Below are 21,855 nucleotides of genomic sequence, written 5' to 3'. Positions count from 1 at the left end.
TGGAGGGGGGATTGAGGTAGATGGATCTTGCTGGGGTTCAGAAGGGTAATCTCTGACCATCTCTTAAATTCCTCTATTTTTCTTGTATTTGTGTATAAGTATACATGGATGTGTGAAGTGCAAATTGGACCAATCCTGGGTGATGTGCTAAAATTTATGTGGCCTTGCGCATGGGCATGCACAGCTCGTAGGCATGATTATCTAATGGAGAAAATTGCAGCGGCTTGTCCTAAAGCAATTCCTTGGTTAAACAAGCATCACAATCTGATATGGAGCATATCAAAATTCTCTAAAGAATGTAAAGTTGATTATGTTAACAATAATATCTCTGAATGTTTCAATAATTGGATTAAGGATTACAAAGACCTTCTAGTTGTTGATTTGATGGACAAGATTAGAGAGAAGATCATGGAGAAGATTTCCACAAGGCAGGAAATAGCCAAGAGACTTGAAGGTCATATCCTCCCAAGTGTGCTATATGAACTGAACATGAAGAGTCGAGGGCTGCACTATGATTTTTGCAAAAGTGGCTCACTGTCAGCTGAGATATCTAGAACAACAAATGAAGGAAAGACTTGGAGGTATGGTGTTGACCTTGCAAAAAGAACATGTGGTTGTGGACAATGGGAGGTGTCTGGAAAACCATGCACTCATGCTATCTTTTTATTTGGAAAAGTTAGACAACTAAAAGTAGAGGACTATGTGGATGACTATTATTCAGTAGAGAGGTTCAAGGTAGCTTATCAGTTCGAGATCACTCCAATGGGTGACAAATCTCAATGGCCAAAAAATGACCCTGGTTTTGAAGTGGTTCCTCCACCATTAGAACGGCCTGCTGGTAGACCAAGGAAGCAAAGAATCAAGGCTAGTGGAGAGCTAGGAAAAAGAGGTCCATATCAATGCAAAAGGTGCTTCCAATTTGGACATATAGAGAAGGGCTGTTATGCAACTCAAGCTAAACTAGAACAAGAACTTCCACCCCCTCGTCCAAACAAACAGAAAAAGTAATTTACCATGCCTATGTTTGATATGCTAACGTTTCATGTCTTATATGTGATGGAATATGTTCTTTCACTAACCCGACTTGTGCCTTACAGGAAAACAAAATCTAAAGCTGTTGAAGCCTCCACCGAAGTTACTGAGCCATTGAACATTATTGATGATCCAAAAGTAACATCAAGCCCAGGTGTGATAAAAAGGGGTTTGGCATCTCTTTCTTCAGCAAGTCCAGTAGGTGTGACCACAAGGAGGATGGCTTCCCTTTCTCCAACAAGCCCAGGTGTGACAACAAGGAGGATGGCATCAATCTCACCAGGAGGAATCAACCGTAGGCTTATAATTGAGTAGTTATCTTAGTCTAAGCATGTGTAACTTGGTATGTGTTCTGTTCTAAACCAATGTGTTGTTAACTATGGTGCTATATGTGACCTAGAGAACCCAGTTAAGCATCCAGATGTGAACAATGTTATGTACTGCTAAAGTCATGCCATATCTTACTAATATAATATTCTAATAGGCGATGTTGAGCTCATGCTAATTTTTTGAGGTGTTATAATATGTCATTTTTATATAAGCATATATATCCCTGTTGGGCTCATGTATTGTAAGAGACAGGGGTATATATGTCCCTGTTAATAGAGACTTCACGAAAGTGCTAAGATCCAAAGAAATGCAATCTGTTAATGGTACATAGCACAAGTTCATTCTTTTAATGGTACATATCCAAACATGCAGTCTTTTAATGGTACAGAGCCAATTTTCCTAATGAAAAAGGTAGAGACATTGCTCCCAAATGAAAAAGACAGAAAAAAGGGAGGAGAACAAATGAGGTTACCTTTCGTCCGCGGTTGATGATGACGGGTTGTGGCCGACCTTTCCACCGTTGGCCACCGACGGTCCTGCTGCAGGAACCTGTAATCAAATAGTGGGAGGACGTCGGGTTGCGACCTGGTTTGGTGGAGGACTTATGTGGAGGCGCCATAACTCAGGTCGAGTGCCCTGGAGAATAAGCACGTCGGGGCTGCTGGAGAGCAATGGCGGGACTACGGAGAGCAATGGCGCGTCAAAACTCAGGCGGCGGTAGAAAAGACAACTTTTCTCGTGGGCGTTCAGGTATACCCAAATTTGCCCAAACTCGGGCGGCGGTAGAAAAGACAACTTTGCCCATGGGCGTTCGGGTATACCCAACTTTGCCCGTGAGCGTTCGGGTATACCCGAAAATTCTGTTTAGGGCTTCGGGTTTACCGGTGGATGGAGACAGATTTGTGTGAAGGTCCTCCGTGCAGAGAAGATGGAGAGAGTGGTGAGGGGCGGGGAGGACACGAAGGACATGCTACCGGTGTCGGAGCTGGGAGCCCACTAATCTCGTCATATGCCATCCGCAGCGCCTCGAGCTGCATCGCCTCCACCCCGAGTACTACGCGGCATACACCTCGATGTCTAGCTGCTCCACAGAGATGGGGAGGACATGGAGGTCTGCCAGTGTTGGAGCTAGGAGCCTAGGCGGCGGAGGTGCAGATCTGGGTGCGAGCGGTGCGGATTCGCTGTCGGTGGGAGAGGAGGAGGCGGAGGGGGGATGGGGAGAGTCAGCGAGGCAGATCTAGGGTACCAGGGGGGATGGGGCGAGCCTCATAGAAGAGGGGGGGAGGCGACGAGACACGAGAGAGGGAGACATCAGGAAGGACATGGGAGGCGAAGGCGACGAGACACGAGAGGCTATGGGAGTGGGATGGGCTGATGGGCTGCGGGTGCCTGACGGGCTGATGGGCTGGGCTAAACTGAGTACACTAGCCTCTCAATGGCGGGGAGTTGTTGGTCACAACAAACACTGTGGCTCATTTCCACGGCCTTAAAACCGGTGAGGCTGCCTCCAAACTCCATCCTCGAGGTTCTTTGTCATGACACGCTGCACGTTCGTTCATAAGGCCTTTAAAACGGGTGACACTGCCTCCAAACCATTGGCCTGAGGGCCGTTAGCCATGACTCCAACACATGTTCCTCAAGACAAATGACACTGCCACCAAATCCTATACCGGTGGCCCCTTTGCCACGGCACGCCCTTTCCCATGGCGTTAAAGCGGGTGATACTACATCTAAAAATGGTACAAGCTGATATAGTACATTATGGGAGGAGCTCACCACGTGAGTACCAGAATCCTGCTCGTAAAGCTAAGAAATGGATCCTAAATAACGGTACATGCCGATACAATATGCTACGGGAAAACCCCGATCCGAGGGAATGCACGTAAACCCTAGCAATGCCAACTACATAACGGTACGTGCCAGCTGGACAGAAGCACCAGGCCAAAAGGTTGAAGCAACAATCGCTATAAGTTCTTGCATGATGCAGAAGGCAAATGTCAGATACTTTTGGTTCGTCCTTCGCCTCAGTCCCATCAGGCGTGATACTTTAGTTTGTGGTGGACTTTGATACTTGGGTTTGTTTGTGGGTCATCCATCAAGATGACATGATGGTAGATGGAGTATGGCCTCCATTGTGGAGTACTGGCCATTATGCCATGTACTAAACGTGATACTTTAGTTTGTGGTGGACTTTGATACTTGGGTTTTTCTGTGGGTCATCCATCGAGATGACATGACGGTAGATGGAGTATGGCCGTTATGCCATGTACTGAAGTTTCATTTAAACTAACTAGGATTAGGATTTTGGGTGGGGCGCTGGAGGCTGCGTGTGAAGCGGAGGAGGTGGTCATTGAGGCTGTTGGGCGTGGGGCGTGGGGGGACCTTTCGGGTTTTCTAGTTTTGATTCTTCTTTTTTTCAGTATGGATTCTTGTTTTTTGGATGGATTCTTGTAAGGAATATAATAGTTTACATAGCTATAAGATAGAACATTTTTTCTAAAAACATGACAGCTGAATTCCAATGCATTTTATGGGTCACATGATGGACCGAGTATATAAAATTCTAATCCATGAACAGATATATAAGAAAAGCTAGTTTCCAATAAAGATATACGCTTATATCTAAAAATACATGCTATAATCAGTTGGATTAGTCATTTCCTTGTATACTTGCAGACCTTCCTCTAAGCTGTAACACCCTAAAAATCATCACATGAATAAACTAGGCGGAAGCTTGCGCGCTTCTTGATACCTCAGTAAAAATACTGGAGTCATCGACGGGAGTTTGCATATCTCTACCTTACTCTTTAGCTTCTGCATTTATATTGTTTGCATAACTCCTTTTGCGGTAGAGATAGCAACACACTAGCAAAACTATAGTTGCACATTTAGATACTTTATTTTTTGCATATGTTTTGCTAAGAATAGAAAAGGAGGCCATAGTTTAGAGTTAGACTTTTAAGTTGTCTAATTCACCCCCCTCTTAGGCGTCACGGTCCCTTTCAGAGACAGCCAAGGCCTATGACACAAGTAAAATTAAACTGTATGCCACAAACAAAAATTGAATCTTCATGCTTACCACAAGTATAAACTAAAAGCTTGGTACTAACCAGCTATCTGCATTTTCAGCTAATGATTCTCAAAGACAGAAGGGAAAAGACTAAACTTGGCACTTTAGCAGTTAAATCATTAAGCACTACAAATAATACATGAAGCTACTGCCAAGTCACATAGGAGATGGTTGGAGTAGCTGCTTCCTTCTCCTCCTCAAAGCTTCGACGGAGGCCAAGGGGGGAGGTGGCCTGAAGGACGGCAGGCTGGATCCAGGGCACCGGTGGCCTGAGAGGTGGCGGAGCTCAGTCCTAGATCGGACCTAGGTCAGCGGCGGCCTGAGAGCATGGCGGGGCTCGCACCAGGCGGTGGCGGCGGGTGGACTGGGCAGCGTGGCTCCTGCCGGGTGGACTGGGCGGCGGCGGGTGGATTGGTCAATAGTTCAAAAGCAAACAAACATGTAAAATTTTTTAGTTATTTGCTAATTTCATACCTCAATTCGTGCTCACATCGTTATTTTTGTAGAAATGATTGTGGTTAGTGCATTTGCTTGAGTGATTGCATCTAGTGGCACATGGGGATCTTTGTAGCTATGGATTTTTTGTTACTCTTGGTGGTTGCCGCCGCCTAGACGTAGGGGGCAAGTGATGACCGAACCTGGTGCGCCCTCATCTTGTGTAGGTTCTTGCGGCTCCCTAGTGAAGGGCCTGGCATGGTGCCATGTAGCTCACGAACCACCAAGTGATCGGCTGTCACATTTTCATCAGGATTGGAAAAGTCACAACGGTATATCAGACAAAAATAGGATAACAAAAGTCAAACAGATATATCAGACCAGAATAGGATAACAAAAGTCATAGGGGTATATCCGACCAAAACAGGAAACTAAAAGTCACAGAGGTCTATCCGACCGAAACAGGACATCAAAAGTCACCGTTCATGACATCAGTTCATAACTTCTGACCACCAAAGAAGTTTACTATAGACTAACCAGTTCATACATTTTGCTAACATCAGTTCATCACTTCTGAGCACTATGATTACTTACATCACAAAAGGAAAATCACTACTAACAACTACGCCTACATCAGACTAGGGGAATCATTGATGTCAGTTCATCACTTCTGAGCACCATGATTACATCAGACTAGGGGAATCATTGACGTGATAGCACCAGCAGGCAATCACAAAGATCACAAAAGACAACAGGCAATCACAAAGATCACAAAAGAAAAAATCACTACTGACATGGGGAACCAGCAAATCTTCTTCACCTTCTTCACATTCTTCTCCTTCTCCTTCTCCTCCTTGTGCAGCAAATCATCCTTCCCTCGCAGCAATGCATCCTTCCTAGCTACTTCTGTTTGCAAATTAGTACCCATTTCCATCTCAGAAAGCATCATATCCTTCCACCGTAGCAATTCATCCTTTACAACTACATGTACTTCCAACCTTCGAACCTTGTCCCGCAACTTACACACCATGCACTTCAAAAAATTGTTTGAGATTTCAGGGTCATTCCACTGATAAAGGTTGCACTTGTCCTCCTTCAAAGAAAATTCAAACAACCAACCATGTCATCTACCTCGGTTAAGACCCTAACATTGATTAAGTATTCAATGTCAAAGAACCTATTGTGTTTAAGTATCTGTGAGGATAGATGGTATATCTTCTCGCTGGGTTATTACTTCTTGTTCACGCACTGGCAGACACTGGGGTGCTGGATTGTTATCAAGTGCATCAAGCGACACTAGAGGTGGTCCATTGTAACGCCACGAGCTAGCAGTGGAGGAGGTCGAAGAAGCCATGGTCCGCAGAGCGGGCGCTAATCTCACAATTCCTGCACAGCCACATTTGCCAATTTTTAGCAAACAACAACCACATACAATTTATAGGAAATGGGCATGAAGTAGGGTGGTCTAATTCAAATTCTTTATAACTATATAGTCTCATTTGACATGTGAGCTGGAGCTGGTGAAACAAACATAAGACAAATACATTTAAAATAAGTAATAAACTCTAAAATTTACTTGAAATAGTTTAGTAACAGAGAAACCATCAGGAGTTGCATCATTTTTCAACACTACAACGTTCAATGGGTCAGTTTTAACCACAAGTCTTGGCTTGGAAAGATAATCTCATCTTTCAATCAGGTAGTTTAGTCAGTGCTATATTTCTATCACCAAGTGTTCATATTTTACCGCATTTGTCGTCATAGGTAGACAGTTCTTTTACCAAGGAAGGACAACCACTACTTCGAAGCTTCAAACACGAGCATAATATTTCTTTAGTTTGGAAGAGATTTCTTTAGTTTGGAAGAGATTGAATCTGATGATGAGCCGTACCTTTTTCAGTTGCCAAATAGCTAGCTTTATAATATAGAAATATATAGAGCTTGGAAGGAAAAATATTTTCCTTGACAATCTATATTGCTGGTAGTTTTCTGACATTAGAAAACCATCATTTGCTATCCTTTTTGTTTTCAAGAACAAAAGGATGACCACTAAAAAACACTACCCCAGATCTGGACAACACTGCCGGTTCAAAAACCCCACTTCACTGCTGGATTTTGAACCGACAGTGGCATACCGACAGTGATGGGGGGTTGACATCACTGCCGGTCCTTAAAAACCGGCACTGATCTACAGGAAATAGTGTTAGTTCCTGGCTTCACCCGACAGTGTCCAGTTGAACAACACTGCCGGTTTGTAGTACCAACCGACAGTGACGGTTGCTTCAAGAGTGTCGGTTCTTGGCTCAAGCCAGCAGTGTTGAGCAAACCTACACTGTCGGTTCATATATCAAACCGGCAGTGTTGTAGTAAATATCAGTGTCGGTTCATAGATCAAACCGGCAGTGTTGTCATAACCATCAGTGTTGGTTCATGGTTCAAGCCAGCGGTGTTGAGCAAGCCAACACTATTGGTTTGTTTCTAAACGGTAGTGATGGTTACGACAACACTGCCGGTTTATTGCTAACCGGCTGTGCCCGTTCTTATTTTATTATTTTATAATTTATTTTAATTTATATTTTTTCATGGAATCGGGTTTCGCTTTATATACGCTACATAGACGACAGGTCCATCAATATTAAACATTACAAATGTCACGGTTACAGTTCAAATGTTCTTATCAAGATCTCGATAACTCAAAACAAAAAAGAAATGTTCTCGGACTTCACAGATTGTGCAATGCTTCTCGGACTTCTTACAATAATCTGGCGAGCTGCTCTGGGCCATACTAGTCCTTGTACTTTACGGATTGTGGAATGGAAAATACTCCATCTTTTTCCAATACCTCGGCTACGATGAATTTAGCCAGCTCCGATTGTAGTGCGACGATCTCCATGTCTAGCAGCCTTTCATGCTTATATTTCTTGCGCTGTCGTTCAAAAAAGATGATATCCAAAGAGAAACAGTAAATCATTTTATTGAATTATTAACAGACATAAATGAAATGGGGATTATACACACCAACTTATTGGCTTCTTCTGATTTCCCGCCGATGTAGCGAAGCATTGCCCACATTACATAAAACCCGCATTCATTATTTCCCGCTGGCTGTGATAGGTACTTCCCCTCCATTTCGACAACCTTGAATGGGACCGGCGTCCCATCGATATGTCTTCTTCGGACACTGAGCAACATTAAAGGGAGAAACATTAGAAAGCGGTATGTGTGATTAGAAAATAATATGTTATTAGGATTACTTACTAATTCAGCACTGCCACCGGTGCATCCAGATGATGAAATGGTTTTTTCTTTGAGTCCCACACCTCGAGCAGATTTTTGGCAAGATTAACACAAATAAAGACGAAATGGTTGTTGCAATCACATAATCCTAATTATCGAATAATCTTAACAAAAAAAGAAGCATAAAATTAAAAGCTGAGAACACATACTCACAGTTGTAGGCTAGAAGTATGTGGGTTTTCTTCTTCATCGTGAATTCGTTGAAAATAGCAATCAATCTCTGTTTCCGGTCTTCCACATCACATCCATAGATGCCTAGACATATCCTCTCATTGACTCGCATGGGGTCCAAGAAGCCTATGTAATCCCATTTGCTTTATAGAATGCAAAATTTTACTATACACCTACATAAAATCATAGGAAGTGCTCAAAAGTTAACAATTTATGTCTCGAGAGAGTAGTTAATTGTAAAATCGTGCGTGTAGGGTACTTATATAGTCCACAGCATCAACATTTGAACATCGAGAGAGCGTTTCTAGTATAGCTGGAATAAGCACTCCCACTCGACATCGAACTTCTCTTCTTCAGGATAATGAAAAACATGTGGCGAATGGATAATAACCTCAAAACCAAAGTCGTCCATCTCTGTTGCTTGAGCCATGTAATATTCATGTAACTGGCGCATATATGTTGTTAGATTTTTATACTCATGATCCGGAACCAAAAGATTGCCCCTTTCATACTTCATTGCCGGTGTTGCCGTCCCTTGTACATCATAATAGATGGTCGCGGCCTCTTCCATGGTTAATCCTAGGTTGTCTTTGATGTATTTTTATATGTTCCTTAAATCTTTATTGTGTATTTCTTTGTCTCTTGTTGTAGCGTATTTATTCTGTGTTTGCCTTTTGAATTCAGACTTCAAAAAAACGAAGGCAGTGAGGCATAGAGATTGAAGAAACTAACACAATCTTCCTTCAAAACGTGTGCTGTAAATTTTTCTTTCATCAAGGTGGTAACGCTGCCACTAAACGGCCTTTTTCTTTTCTATTGGTCCACTTTGGGAGCATTAGCGACCGAATCCAAGGACCTTTTCTGTGACTGCGAAGATGTCCTTGATCTTGTTTTGGACTAAGGTGGAGGAGGAGGATGACGACAAGAATTCTATTTTCCCGGTGCTGATGAAGATGGAGGAGGAGTCTCTTTTCTCGGGGCTGATGAAGATGGAGTCAGACAAGGAGGAATAGAAGGAGACCTCTGTCTTCTCAGGGGTGATGGCTCCGGATGAGGAGGGGAGTGATCTCTGTTGGGAGATGGTGAGTGATCATCGCGGGTGGGCGAAGACTCGCAGTCGTCCGCATCATCAGAGGACAATTGATGGTCAAGCTTAATGAAGCACTTGCGCTAGGCCAATTGAGAGCCCTTATTTTGACCAAGTTTTGGCCTGTCTTCCGCTACGGGGTACTCAATGGGTATCTTGTTATACTTCTTATCAAGTATTCTGTCAATGGTGATGCGAGTGTACCCTAGTGGAATTGGGTGGCCATTAATTGTCCTGTCTCTCGTAGGCCAGGCCTGGCCGAGCACCACCTTGTCCTTTGTTCATTCCTGATGGATGTACAACCTGACATTGATGGGTTTAGTGATATCATCCACCGAATGAGGCACATTTGCCTCTTCTTCATCGAGCGGGGTCAATTCGTAGGCTGTTGTGACCCCTAAACTGTGGGCTAAAGGCAGTAGGAGTAGGGTTTTATGGTACTACTGACCCCTTGGACAGCAAAATTTGCTCGACTCATGCTTCAACGGTCGCCTCAATCCGTGCTTCCATTCTGTCTTCAATCTCTTTTAGTCTCCTAAAATACTCTGCCTCATGTTCGCTCTACCCCTCGAGCGGCTCCGGTAAGTGTTAGATTCTTGGGGGAATGCTAGTTTCCAAGGAACAACACCGGTTCCTCTAGTGCGACTAGGGTGCTCCTTGGTTCTGAGTGCTTGGGTGAGCACGTCTTTCTCCCTATTAGAAGTGCAAGTCCCTTGCCTCACTTCCTCAGTTACCTAGGAGATCCTCTGGATGAGTTCACTCATGGTTGATTTGAGGAGCTAAAGCTCCCATCCTTGGCGTGTCGTACATTTCTCCCCATATAGTATAATACCGATCTGGGCTCCCAATAGCAGTCTCAACCTAAACGCCTTCCTCAGCAAGGCGATCCATCTTTTGAAGTTCTACTTTAAATTATGGCATCTTTTTGGCGTAGCCACGAGAGCCGAGACGATGAGGATTCGTCGCTTTCTGTGAATTCTCCTTATTCTTCCTGCTCAGTTCTAAGTACTCCTCGGATAACCTGTATTCCTTAAAATCCTGCCAGAAGTCCTTCTGCTTACTAAACTATCCACCATCAAAATCTGGCTCTTTATTTTGGAGGACAAAATTCTTGTACAATGTCCCCTTGAAATTCTTGAAGCATGCCCCCATGATTTCTTTTGCTTTTTTCTTGACTAACTCCCTATCATACTTGGCTAGGAAAGTGAAATACTCTGGGATCTTGACATCCCATATGTAATCCTTCTCGCTTTTGGGAACCCTCCACCGGTCATCATCTTTCCCAATCCACTTCCTGTACTTAATCGGGATGAAGTCCCTAACAAGTAACCCGAGGATAGTCTTGTATTTGGTCAAAGCTATAGGCGGTGAGAGTGGATCCTCGAATTCATCGAACTCAGTAATGTGCCAGTGTGCATTCCTACCAACAGGAATCTTTGACATGCCTCGCTTGGATCTAGCCTTCCTGCTACCCGAACCCTCTGGCTCCTCGGTCGGCGAAGGCTCCTACTAGAGACACCAAGTAAGCTATGACCCTCTCAATTGATTAGTGTGTGTGGCTACATAGTCACATGATACCAAAGTTACCTGGCCATCTTGGTCATTTTGACCTAGATCGAGCAGGCTGGACGGGGTCCATGGCTGCTTGTTCTCACCAACCTAATTGACACCGTCACCGTTTGTCGGATCATGTGGCTCTCCCGTCCTAGCGATATTAGCCGCTTCTTGTTGCCGATCTGTTCTTCGATGATGGGGTAACATGAGACGATGAGTCATGGCTGTGACACGATTGTGGTTAGTTTTGGCCGCGGATAACTACTAATAGCATATGTTCATATATATATAATATGTTTAATGCAAAGTCTAATAATAAGTCCACATACAACAAAGTTAAATAATAGCATATGTTCACCTAGAACAAATTCATTGTTCGATTGACCACATACAACAAAGTCCACCTACTATTCTACGAAACTAAGCCTACATCAACTTCCAAATAAGAAAAGCGATGACCATAGCCATAAATAAAAGCATGACATCTTTCCAAGACCAAGGAGCAATTCTCCTAATCTTCACATCTCTGATGGGTGGCTTCTCTTCGATCTCCAGTGCCATCGGATGGCCATGGTTTGCATTCATTGGACCATAGTAGGCCGGATGACTATAGTAGGCTCTCAAAGCTTCAGCTTCTGTGCTGTATTTTTTTATGCAAATTACCAGGGTAGCGATTGACTTGAGCATAGTAATCTTCCCAGGTTCGATAAATCCCAGGCATGTGACCAACAAGCACTACATACCATGCCATGGTTGCCTATACATTTAAGTAAATTAGGCATGTGGTAAGTGGTAATGGTAACTCACTAAACAAGAGTTATTATTCAAGTTATATGGCCAAACTAAATCTATTTAATGTTCTTTATCCTTGACATGATAAAAAATTACCTCAATAATTGGATTGCTTATTATTCAGAGATCAATGTGGTTTAGTAATCATACTTGCTGCTGCTACCGAGCCAATTTTAAAAGTTGTTTTTAACTTTTTTTCTAGAACAAACATCTATAGATGCCTTTTTTAAGCATGCTATACATTCCATCAAAATCAATTAACACTCTACCTATAGCGATTATACCTGTACACATTTGACAAGAATCCATCATTGCTTAAGCAAGAGCAAAAATTCTTATCTAACTCTTACACAAACAGAACACTCCCTATCGTCACAAATAAGACGTCCACAGTCATTAACTTGTACCTTTGACTGCTAGTTTCCATTGCTTGCAATAATTACAAAGTACAAAGATATCATAACATTATGCAACTACTATTCAAGACATATATGCTCATATCATTGTCACATATTAAATCTAACTATGCCAAGAGGTGTTGATGATCAATGTTTAAATACTTAGACTACACACAGCGCAAAAGGTCACTTAGCTATGACTCGAGGGAATAACTTGTTGCGACAACATGCAAATAACACCAATGGTTCTTAAACAGTTTAGGGCCATGATTACTAGGTCCTCAACAAATCAGTAGGTAGCATAATCTCTTTAGGGAAAAACTAACTGGTTTATGTAACAGCATGTACATACAAGAATAGCTAAACCAAGGAGTAACAGCATGTAACTCAATCGAATAGGAATCGACTGCTATTGGGAAGACAACAACCGTGGGGCATTTCATCAAACACTTAGTGGGCAGTGAGCCACGCACTCACCGTAGGGGTGGGAAAGCAACTGTCCGTACGCTCCTAAAGGCCTCGGCGGTGCTTCGGCATGGGGTGGTGGACGGCATGGGGGTGGGCGGTGCACGGGCGTCGGCGTTGAAGAAGAGGAGCGCGGGGCTGGGAACGGTTGGTGCGGGGTTGAAATTTGGATAATTTCAACCCACACCGGGCTTTTATAATAGACCTCATCACTGCCGGTTCTAATTATAAACCAACAGTGATGGGGGTACATCACTGCCGGTTGTAAGTCTACACCGACAGTGATGTAGAAATATCACTACCGGGCCATTCTTTAAACCGGAAGTGATTTGTTGTGTAGCCCCCGATACGGCATAAGTAAGTTATCTTTTCCACTTCTTTCGAATACCTCCTACTGGCTCAATGGTTAAGACCCCGCAACTTAGCCCTCGATACCCGTGTTCGAATCCTGGGCGACACAATTTTTTTGGTTTAATTTTATAATTTATTAAGCGGTCTAAAGGTCAAAAATAAAAAATAAATAAATATTGGCACACATCCTATACTAGCGTAGCAGTTAAGTCTCTGAATTCTATAGCCCGAGACCCGAGCTCAAACCCGAGGCCGACACAATTTTTTTAATTTTTTATATATCATTGCTGGTTTTCAAAATAAACCGATAGTGATAACCAGCATCACTGTCATTTTTTTCTCATCACTGTCGGTTTTTTTAAAACCGACAGTGATGTTTATATATATTAAAAAAATTCTTTTATATACTGAATAAATAGAAGCATATGTATTCCTATGTCGAAATGGCTTGAAATTTTTTTGGCAAGCTTGTACACCCAAATTAAGATCCCACACAGGATCTTAGGTTTTTCTAATCATTTTTTTATTTATTATATTTTTCTGTGTGCTGAATGAGACAAAAGAGGGTGAATTTCATCTTGGACCCAATAGATTTTTTTCATCCACCTCCACAAAATTCTTATCCCTAGGGCACATTAGAGCCTATGTAAAAGTTTGGCACGATTCCGGATCTTTTTGTGGGTAGACTCAGTTTAACCTATAATTAATAGGTGTCGTCGCGCGGAAATTCAATTAAACTTCAGAAAGTAGCAAACCATCTCCGAAAAATCCCAAACTTGGTGTTTCCTTCACACGTGGCACGTGCAAGCTTGAGAATAATTTTGAGACCAATACGACATGGGAATGCCTATGAACCACAGAAACCTTGATAACCTATATGTATAGTCATGGTTCGATGAAAAGGCAAATATAGCTCTGTGAAGGATGTATACTCCGCCTATGTCGAAATGGCTTGAAATTTTTTTGGCAAGCATGTACACCCAAATTAAGATCCCACATAGGATCTGAGGTTTTTCTGATTACTTTTTATTTATTATATTTTTCTCTGTGCCAAATGAGACAAAAGAGGGTGGATTTCATCTTGGACCCAATAGATTTTTTCATCCACCTCCACAAAATTCTTATCCCTAGGGCACATTAGAGCCTGTGTAAAGGTTTGGCACCATTCTGGATCTTTTCATGGGTAGACTCAGTTCAACCTATAATTAATAGGTGTCGTCACGCAGAAATTCAATTAAACCTCAGAAAGTAGCAAACCATCTCCGGAAAATCCCAAACTTGGTGTTCCCTTCACACGTGGCACATGCAAGTCTGAGAATAATTTTAAGACCAATACGATACCGGAATGTATATTTCTAGTTGCCCAACAAATGTTACACGAATTACATGCATGACAATAATTAAATACACAAAGCCGTACATATTAAAATTAGAACCCAATTAAACTATGACCTTCAAAACCTAGCTAAATAAACATTAATTACTATCAGAATCACTGCCGAGATCGATCAGGCCACACATAGTAACATGCCTCTGTAGCAATATATGGTAATTGATGTCACGGATTATGTATCCGCTTGTATCGATGAAGTCCAATGCCCATATGAGTGCACTCTCTCGTGCCTCACAATACCGAAAGAATGGTTGGCCATAGATGTAACCTACTGAATGACCACTGCCCCCATTAGTAATCCTTATGCAGTACTGGCGTCCTTTTATAGTGCGCTAGCCAAGGTTTCCATTGCAGAAGTCTCAATCATACCCGAGTTGCTCCGTAGCTTGGTCTAGAACGGCCCACAAGCCACATGCAGCATAGGTAAGGTCCTGTAGCGCAATCTGCATGCGGAGAAAAAGAAAAAAATTAGAGAATGTTATTACAGTAATAAACAACTGTAACACCCCAGGCGTTTGTTACCAGCAAGCAATGGGTTTGAGCTCAACCATGACATGTTAAGTGGTGTTGGAGATGTTAGGTCAAACATATGAAAATGAGCCACCACTTAACCTTGGACCATGCACCATTGCTTACATGTTGCCCTTTCTAAAAAGTATGCTTGAGTAATGCTAGATGTACTTGTTTCATGTGTCTCGCATCAATATCCAGCTATATTGATCCATGGAAAAGTTTCATGAAGTTTGGAATCAAAAAGTCACATGAAACGATAAGTCATATCTTTGCATGAATTGCTTTATCAAGTGGATGGAAACCTATGAAGTCAACCAAACCTTGCAACCTTGCTCAAACAACTCTAATTGAACTCTACCACAAAAGTTATGAAGGGTTCGTGTTGAGCAAAGGTGGAGAAAATATCCGAAAATAATGGAAACCCTAGATTCTATAGCAAAAAGGGCTTTGCGTTGACCGAGAAATAAAGTTGACTTCTGGACCAGATATGAGGTTTGACCAAAAATAAAAGTTGAATAAAAGTTTGATTATAACAAACTTTATTAAAAGACCAAGTCATGATTCGGTTTCAAAATGGATCAAAACAAGGCTCAAAGTCTAATAGAAAAGCTGAAATCAACCCGATAGTGTTTGTAGTCCGAAATTCACCGATATCGACATTGACATTCCGCGTTCTCCAAATTTTGCTAAGCAACTTGAGTTGGTCCAAAAATAAAAGTTGAAGGTTATATTATGGAGAAGAGCATACAAAAAGTTGCACTGAGTTTGACCAAGTTTTGACCTCCGAAGGCGAGTTCCCGTGACCGTTATCAACATGCTGACACTAGCAGTTTGTGGCTTAGTTAACCACTGATAAATAGCTCTAATGGCTAGTTACCCTTAATGAAAGTTGGAGAGGACGTAGAGAGCAGCCAATTTTCTTAAGGCACCTAGAACCAAATTTGCCCGGAAGATGCCCAAAACTTGGTTCTAATGTGGCCATGTCATCGCCTGCCAGGTGCTCTGGGAAACTCCTCAAGGGGGGAGCGCGTGGCAGCCATGCTGAGCTTGCCCCACCATGGCTCTCCCTCTCCACTCTGCATGTCCCAATGACCCTACCACGTGGCCTGCTACTCCAAAGCGGGCGCCCGAGCTCTCCACTTCCTCCCTCACTCGCTCCCTCGACCTCTGCCCTCTCCTCACTCTGCTCTGCGTTGGGACGCGCGACCACCATGGCCGAGCTCTGAGCTCGCCGGTGCTGCAGCCGTTTTCCCCCCTCTCATCCCCCCTCGCTCCTCACAAGCAACGCCATCAGCTTCGCCTCCCTCTCCTGCACGCCGTGCTCGTGCTCGTTGCCCAAAACCGTGCTGGAAGCACCGCAGTCGCCTCTGACCACCGGTGCACATGGCCGGGCCACCTCGGGCCACCTCTTGGCCATCCGAGACAACCAATGGGCATGCGTGGGCCCCTGGTCCTTTCCCTAGGTGCTCACCACCGCTTCTGGATTCTGCTGGCCAAGCCGACCAACCCCGCAGCTGCTGCCACCGGCGAGGCTACTACGGCCGTCGCTGGCTCACGAGGATGGCCCTCCACCGGTAGTCTTTGTCCAAGATTGGACCTCCTACGGGTGCTTCTAGGCACATTGATGCTTTGGAACCCCTACTTCGTCGCCGACGAGCACCACGGCGGCCGGAACAGCGAGCTCCGACGAACTGCTCTGTTTCCGGCCGAGTGATGAGGACGAAAGACCACGTGCATGAATATGATATTCCCCAGGGGGTTAACTGAATAATCAGTGACTCATTTGAATAGTGCACTAAAGGATCTGTTTGTTTAGGTTTAATTTCTGTAAACTGCAGGGTCCCCGATGCAAGTTTTACATTCCTTTTCTTTTGATTTTTACAGATTTGAATGATGAACTTTGAAAATTCGTATTAATTAGTAGAAAAATCCTAAAATAACAAATGTGGACTTTTTGTAATCCTTGTGAAATTCTCTATGCACTAGATCTATAATATGTCATGTTTTAGTTTAAAGTTTTAGCTGTAAAAATGGATTTGTGCAGTTAGGGTTTGAATGCTAGTCTTAATTGTCTTTTTTATAACTGTAGTTGTTTTGCTCAAATAATTGTGAAATTTTTGTGGAGTGCTACTAAGGTTATTATTCATGTCTGATAAAAATTTCAATATTTTAGGCTTGATAGTTTAAGATCTATAAAAATAAGAAATTACCTATATTGCTTGGCTCTTATTCTGAATAGTCCTATATATTTGAATTAATTGGCTTAGTTAAGTTATGAATCATGACTTTATGATAATACATGAGTTGTATTACTTTTATTAAGATTTTCAAAAAGCTAAATATCATGATTTTTGGTTAAGTATATCTTGAGTTATAGTTGCTTAAATCTCTATGGCTGTTTCTACCCAAACCCTGACAGAGTTTCTTTGTTGTCACTGTGGGGCCTTCTTAATGGTAGAATTAGCTTTAGGTGTTTCTAACAAAGTTGTTTATAATTTGTTAAGATTTCTAAAAAGTCCAGAACCACATTTATTGTACATGTATAACTTCAGTTATAGCTGTTTAAAGTTGCATGTCAGTTTCTGTCTGTGTTTTGGATAGAGATGCAATTATTGGATTAATTGACCCTTCTAACTGTAGAATCATCTTAATATGAGAATAAGAAAGTTGGAGGTAACTTCCTGAGCTTTTCAAAAAGTTATGGTTCATGTTTGTTGGAGGTCTAGAACTCCAGTTATGCTTCTCTGAAGTTCCTATCAGCTTTCGGTACCACTGCTGTTGGGCTGCATTTGCAGTTTTGCTTGTGCAATTATTTTTGTGGTGTAAATGATGTTTGCTATGGTTGTAGTGAATACAAAAGTTGTAGAAAATTTCATGGTCTTGCTGGTGTTCAAATGGTAAGGCCATAGGCCTGATAGTGTAGGAGTTACATGACTTTTAAGTCTTCTGTCAGGTTTTGATTATATTCTGAGCAGATCTGAAAGATGCTAGTGTTTGATCTAGTTAGGATTTGAATAAGCTTTCCATAATGTCTTGTTGCATGGCTATTGGATTTGTATAACTCTAGTTATGATCCAAACATGAAGCTATTGTTTCTAGTCCTAAAATAGACATATGCTAGTTGTGGTTGTTTACTCCATGTGTTGCTAAGTGTGGCTTATGCCCTTGTTGATGGTCAAGTTATGATACTTGTGACCTTATTAAACTTGTGTCATGCTTGATGTGCTTGCTCTCTTTAGTTAGTTGTGTGATGTTAGTTAAATAGCTATTGGTGTCTATGTCTTGCATAATCTTGTGTTTGTCTTGAATGCTTATGTGATGCATCTTGTGTTACCATTCATCACATTCATACACATGCATCTTGCATCTCATATAGGTACGCTAGATGAACCACATGAAGGATGTGAGATGGAGTCAAACTCAAAGATTTGGTTTGGTGGATATATCCCGAAGATGGAAGGACTAAGCAAGTGCTAGGACCGGAGATGTCACCAAGATGGTGCAAGCTAACTGAACTGACTTGTGTTGGATCCCAGGCAAGCCCCAGAGCATTCTAAGCCTCTCATGTTTTTACAAATATCTTGAGTATCTTTTATTGTTGATGATGCATTAAGTATAGGAATTGGTTGGAACCAATTGTTGCATTATATCCTTACCTTGTCTAGATAAAATCCTGTGAATCCTAATTAAGTGTAGGATCGAATGATGCCTTGCTATGCATAGACCGGTAGAAGTTGGGTGATTTCCTGCCACCTACGAGATGTAGGATGAGCTCTGGTCACGGTTGGCTATATTTGCTATCATGAAAAAGAACCATGTGTTAATAATGAAAAGAGACCGGATGGGATGATGGTAGTGCAGCAACAAGGCATGGAGGTCTTGGGTGTGAATCTATCCCCATCTGTGTTGGTTAAGGACCGATTCGCTGTATGTCCTCATGTCATGTTGAACGCATGCCTATCACTTAGTTGGCTGGATAACTCGTTCCTACCGTGAAGCCGAGTAGCTCAATTTAGGCCGAAAGTCTAGGAAGTGAAAGTGCACACCCTGGCGGTAGTAAGGATGTGCGGGGAGCTATTGGCGTAAGTCCGAGGTGAGATTGACCACCTAACAGAGTGGACTCCCTAAGGGTGCGGCGTTTCTTAGAACCGTGATTCCTGAGTTGTACCAAAGGTGACCTGATGCAACTCCGACGGGGGAAAGTAGGGTTTGTGTTAGGAATACCCCTCTAGCTAGATAGGAATCGATTCGAATCGCTATCTCTCCCAGATAGTGAGAACTTGACTGAGCAACAGCAACGTAGATTCACTAAATTTAAAGATATGGTTAAATGATGATGATGATGATGACAATGACAATGAGCCATGAAATACCTAATATGGTTATTATTGTTTGCAACTTAATCAAGTGATTGATTAGTATAGGTGCTAATATAGATGGTAGGTAATGGCTAAAAGTCACTACTAGTACAGGTGAATAATGCTAATGGTTACTCAAGCTTTTATGCAAAAAGGTTGTCCAGCCAGATCCACTAAATTAAGCTATGCATGATCCTTGGTGTCATTTGTTTTGGTTTCCGACGGGTAAGTCTGGCTGAGTACATTCGAGTACTCAGGGTTTATCCCACCATGTTGCAGGTGAAGTTCTCGGCCTGTTGAAGACGGTGGCTAACCGCCGGTGGGCTCGGTGATTCTATATTTACTTCTCATCTATATGCTTTTGTCTGAGGATGTCACTTATGCTAGCAATGTATTTGGAACATATATTAATGTAATCTTTTGAAAGCTATGTTGTTTTCACTAATCGGTTTTGAAACCCAAACTTGTAATATTATTTCCGCTGCAACCCTGTGTATGTGATGTGTATTTGCTTAATCACGCGATCTTGGTTGTGATGTTGATTTACCGAGGTCTTTCGGGACACTCGGCGGACTACCGGGTTTATATGAGTGAAAGTATGCACGTGTCAACGTGTTAGCGGGGACAGCCGTACTTGATCTTGTATAAATTGGGCGGTTCTGTTACAACAACAAATAACCACGACTCAGGTATAAGTGACCATTTTACCACATCCACATGGTTGTAGCTCGCAAACCATTCACTTGCTTGTGGGATGGGGATATCACCAGTATTCAAAGCAAGTGCCTTGAAGTGCGAGAAATAAGGCATATCATAGCAAATACATCGAAGTGCATCTAAACAGATGCGCACGGCACTTAATTGGGCGCTTATCATGTCCGGGCTCTGTATTCCCATCCCATGGATATGGTTCCAATGATTTGAACCCCTCATAGGGATGAAAAAACTGAGTTCACACGTCCATAGCCGACCACTTGCATTAGATGTCGTGTTCTCGATGATGTCTGAGATAAAGAACCAGCTAAGTGTTGTTCGTAGCCAATCTATTAGGGATATAGTCTGCGACATATATGCATGCAACAATGATATTAAACTAATTGCACTTATTTGTTAGCATAAAAAACAAAAGATGTTGGAAAATATTTCATACAATAGCTAGAATAGGAAACCATGGAATTGCCACATAAGGAGCGAATGGCTCATCGCTAGGGTGGAAACCTGGTTCTTATGGTGGGGGAGGTCCGTTGTTCATACCACCTGATCGATAAAATGCAAAAAAAATGAACATAAAATATATGCACAAAAAAATTCTTTCAAGTAAAATGTGGCAATATAATTAAATATAGATTGAATGCAAGGAATAAGAATATATATAAATGTAGAATGCAAAGAAACATGAATATAAATATAGATAGAATATTGGAGAAGACAACATATCAATACGATTGAAAAATGCAGGAGCCATGACCAAATCACGTAGAGAGAGAGTGAATGTCTTGAGAAGTGAGAGTGAAACATGAGAAATGAGACTAAGAGAGTTCGTGGGTGGGTGGGATCGATGTATGTGGTCGGCAGTTTGTTTTATATAGGGGGCATGGACATCACTATCGGTTTTTAAATAGAACCGACAATGAAGGTGGCCTCATGTGTGCACCATTTTGGTGGACTACGATGCATAACGATATCTGTGGTTTGTTGTGAGAAGAAAACATTGTATCATGGCTGATAAGGACTGGCTGAAACCAACATGCATGGAGAGGCTAGCTCCTGGCCGAGGGCCATTTATAGGGGCTAGCAGTCATGGTATATTTTTATTTCTGAACTAAAGTTGTCGGGGTAGGTGGGAGCAGTGTTCCAACTATTGTGGTCAAGGGAGCACTGTTGGCATGTGAGGAGCATCTACACATCATTGTCGGTTTTAGTTTAAAAACTGATAGTAAATTGGGCCTTCTGTATCGGTTTGAGCAACCAACTGTGATAGAAGATATCACTGCCAGTTTTAAAACCAAAACCGGTAGTGAAGGGCCCTGCTACCATCTTTTAGTAAAAAATATAAAAAACACTGTTGGTTTGGAGCCTGCCATTGCAGCCTTTTTGTAAAAAATATAAAAAAGTTTAGCCCGCCTAAGATTCGAGCACGGGTCGTGGGGTCGATAGTGCGTAGCCTTAACCGCTGAGTTAGGATGGGGAGTTCAGTTAGAATGGTTTTATTTTTTTTCTTTTATTCTATTGTAATGCACTACTAAATAATAAATGCAAAATCAAAAAAGTTTGTCCTGCCTAGGATTCGAGCGTGGGTCTCAGAGTACAGAGTGTGTGGCCTTAACCGCTGAGCTAGGATAGGGAGTTCGCTTAGTTTGCTTTTCTTTATTTATTTATTAATAGAAATAATGTAGTTAGTTTATATTCTAAAATAACACAAAAATTTGTGTCTTGATTATTTAATTCTATGATAATTAATTAATGGTCTATAATTATCAAATAATAGTGTTTGTGAACATCATCTTAATATTTGATTACATAGTCAATAATTAAATTGTAGAGATGCGCACAAAATATAAATTAAATATTCAGTGTGAATTACTGATACAACGTCTGCATAATGATTA

At 42.1% G+C, this 21,855-nt stretch overlaps 1 protein-coding gene across 1 annotated transcript; it reads left to right on the top strand.

Moving 5' to 3' along the window:
* Positions 1-204: 204 nt before the first annotated feature.
* LOC136465227 (uncharacterized) lies at positions 205-1,479 on the top strand. Its single transcript, XM_066464047.1, has 3 exons — positions 205-1,004; positions 1,098-1,186; positions 1,433-1,479. The coding sequence occupies exons 1-3, from the start codon at positions 205-207 to the stop codon at positions 1,477-1,479; spliced, it is 936 nt and encodes a 311-aa protein (XP_066320144.1).
* The last annotated feature ends 20,376 nt before the right edge of the window (positions 1,480-21,855 follow it).

Source organism: Miscanthus floridulus, chromosome 7, assembly GCF_019320115.1.
Source record: "Miscanthus floridulus cultivar M001 chromosome 7, ASM1932011v1, whole genome shotgun sequence".
Lineage (NCBI taxonomy): Eukaryota > Viridiplantae > Streptophyta > Magnoliopsida > Poales > Poaceae > Miscanthus > Miscanthus floridulus.
The sequence above is the reverse complement of the archived record's forward strand: the minus strand, read 5'-3'. Positions and strand labels throughout refer to the sequence as shown.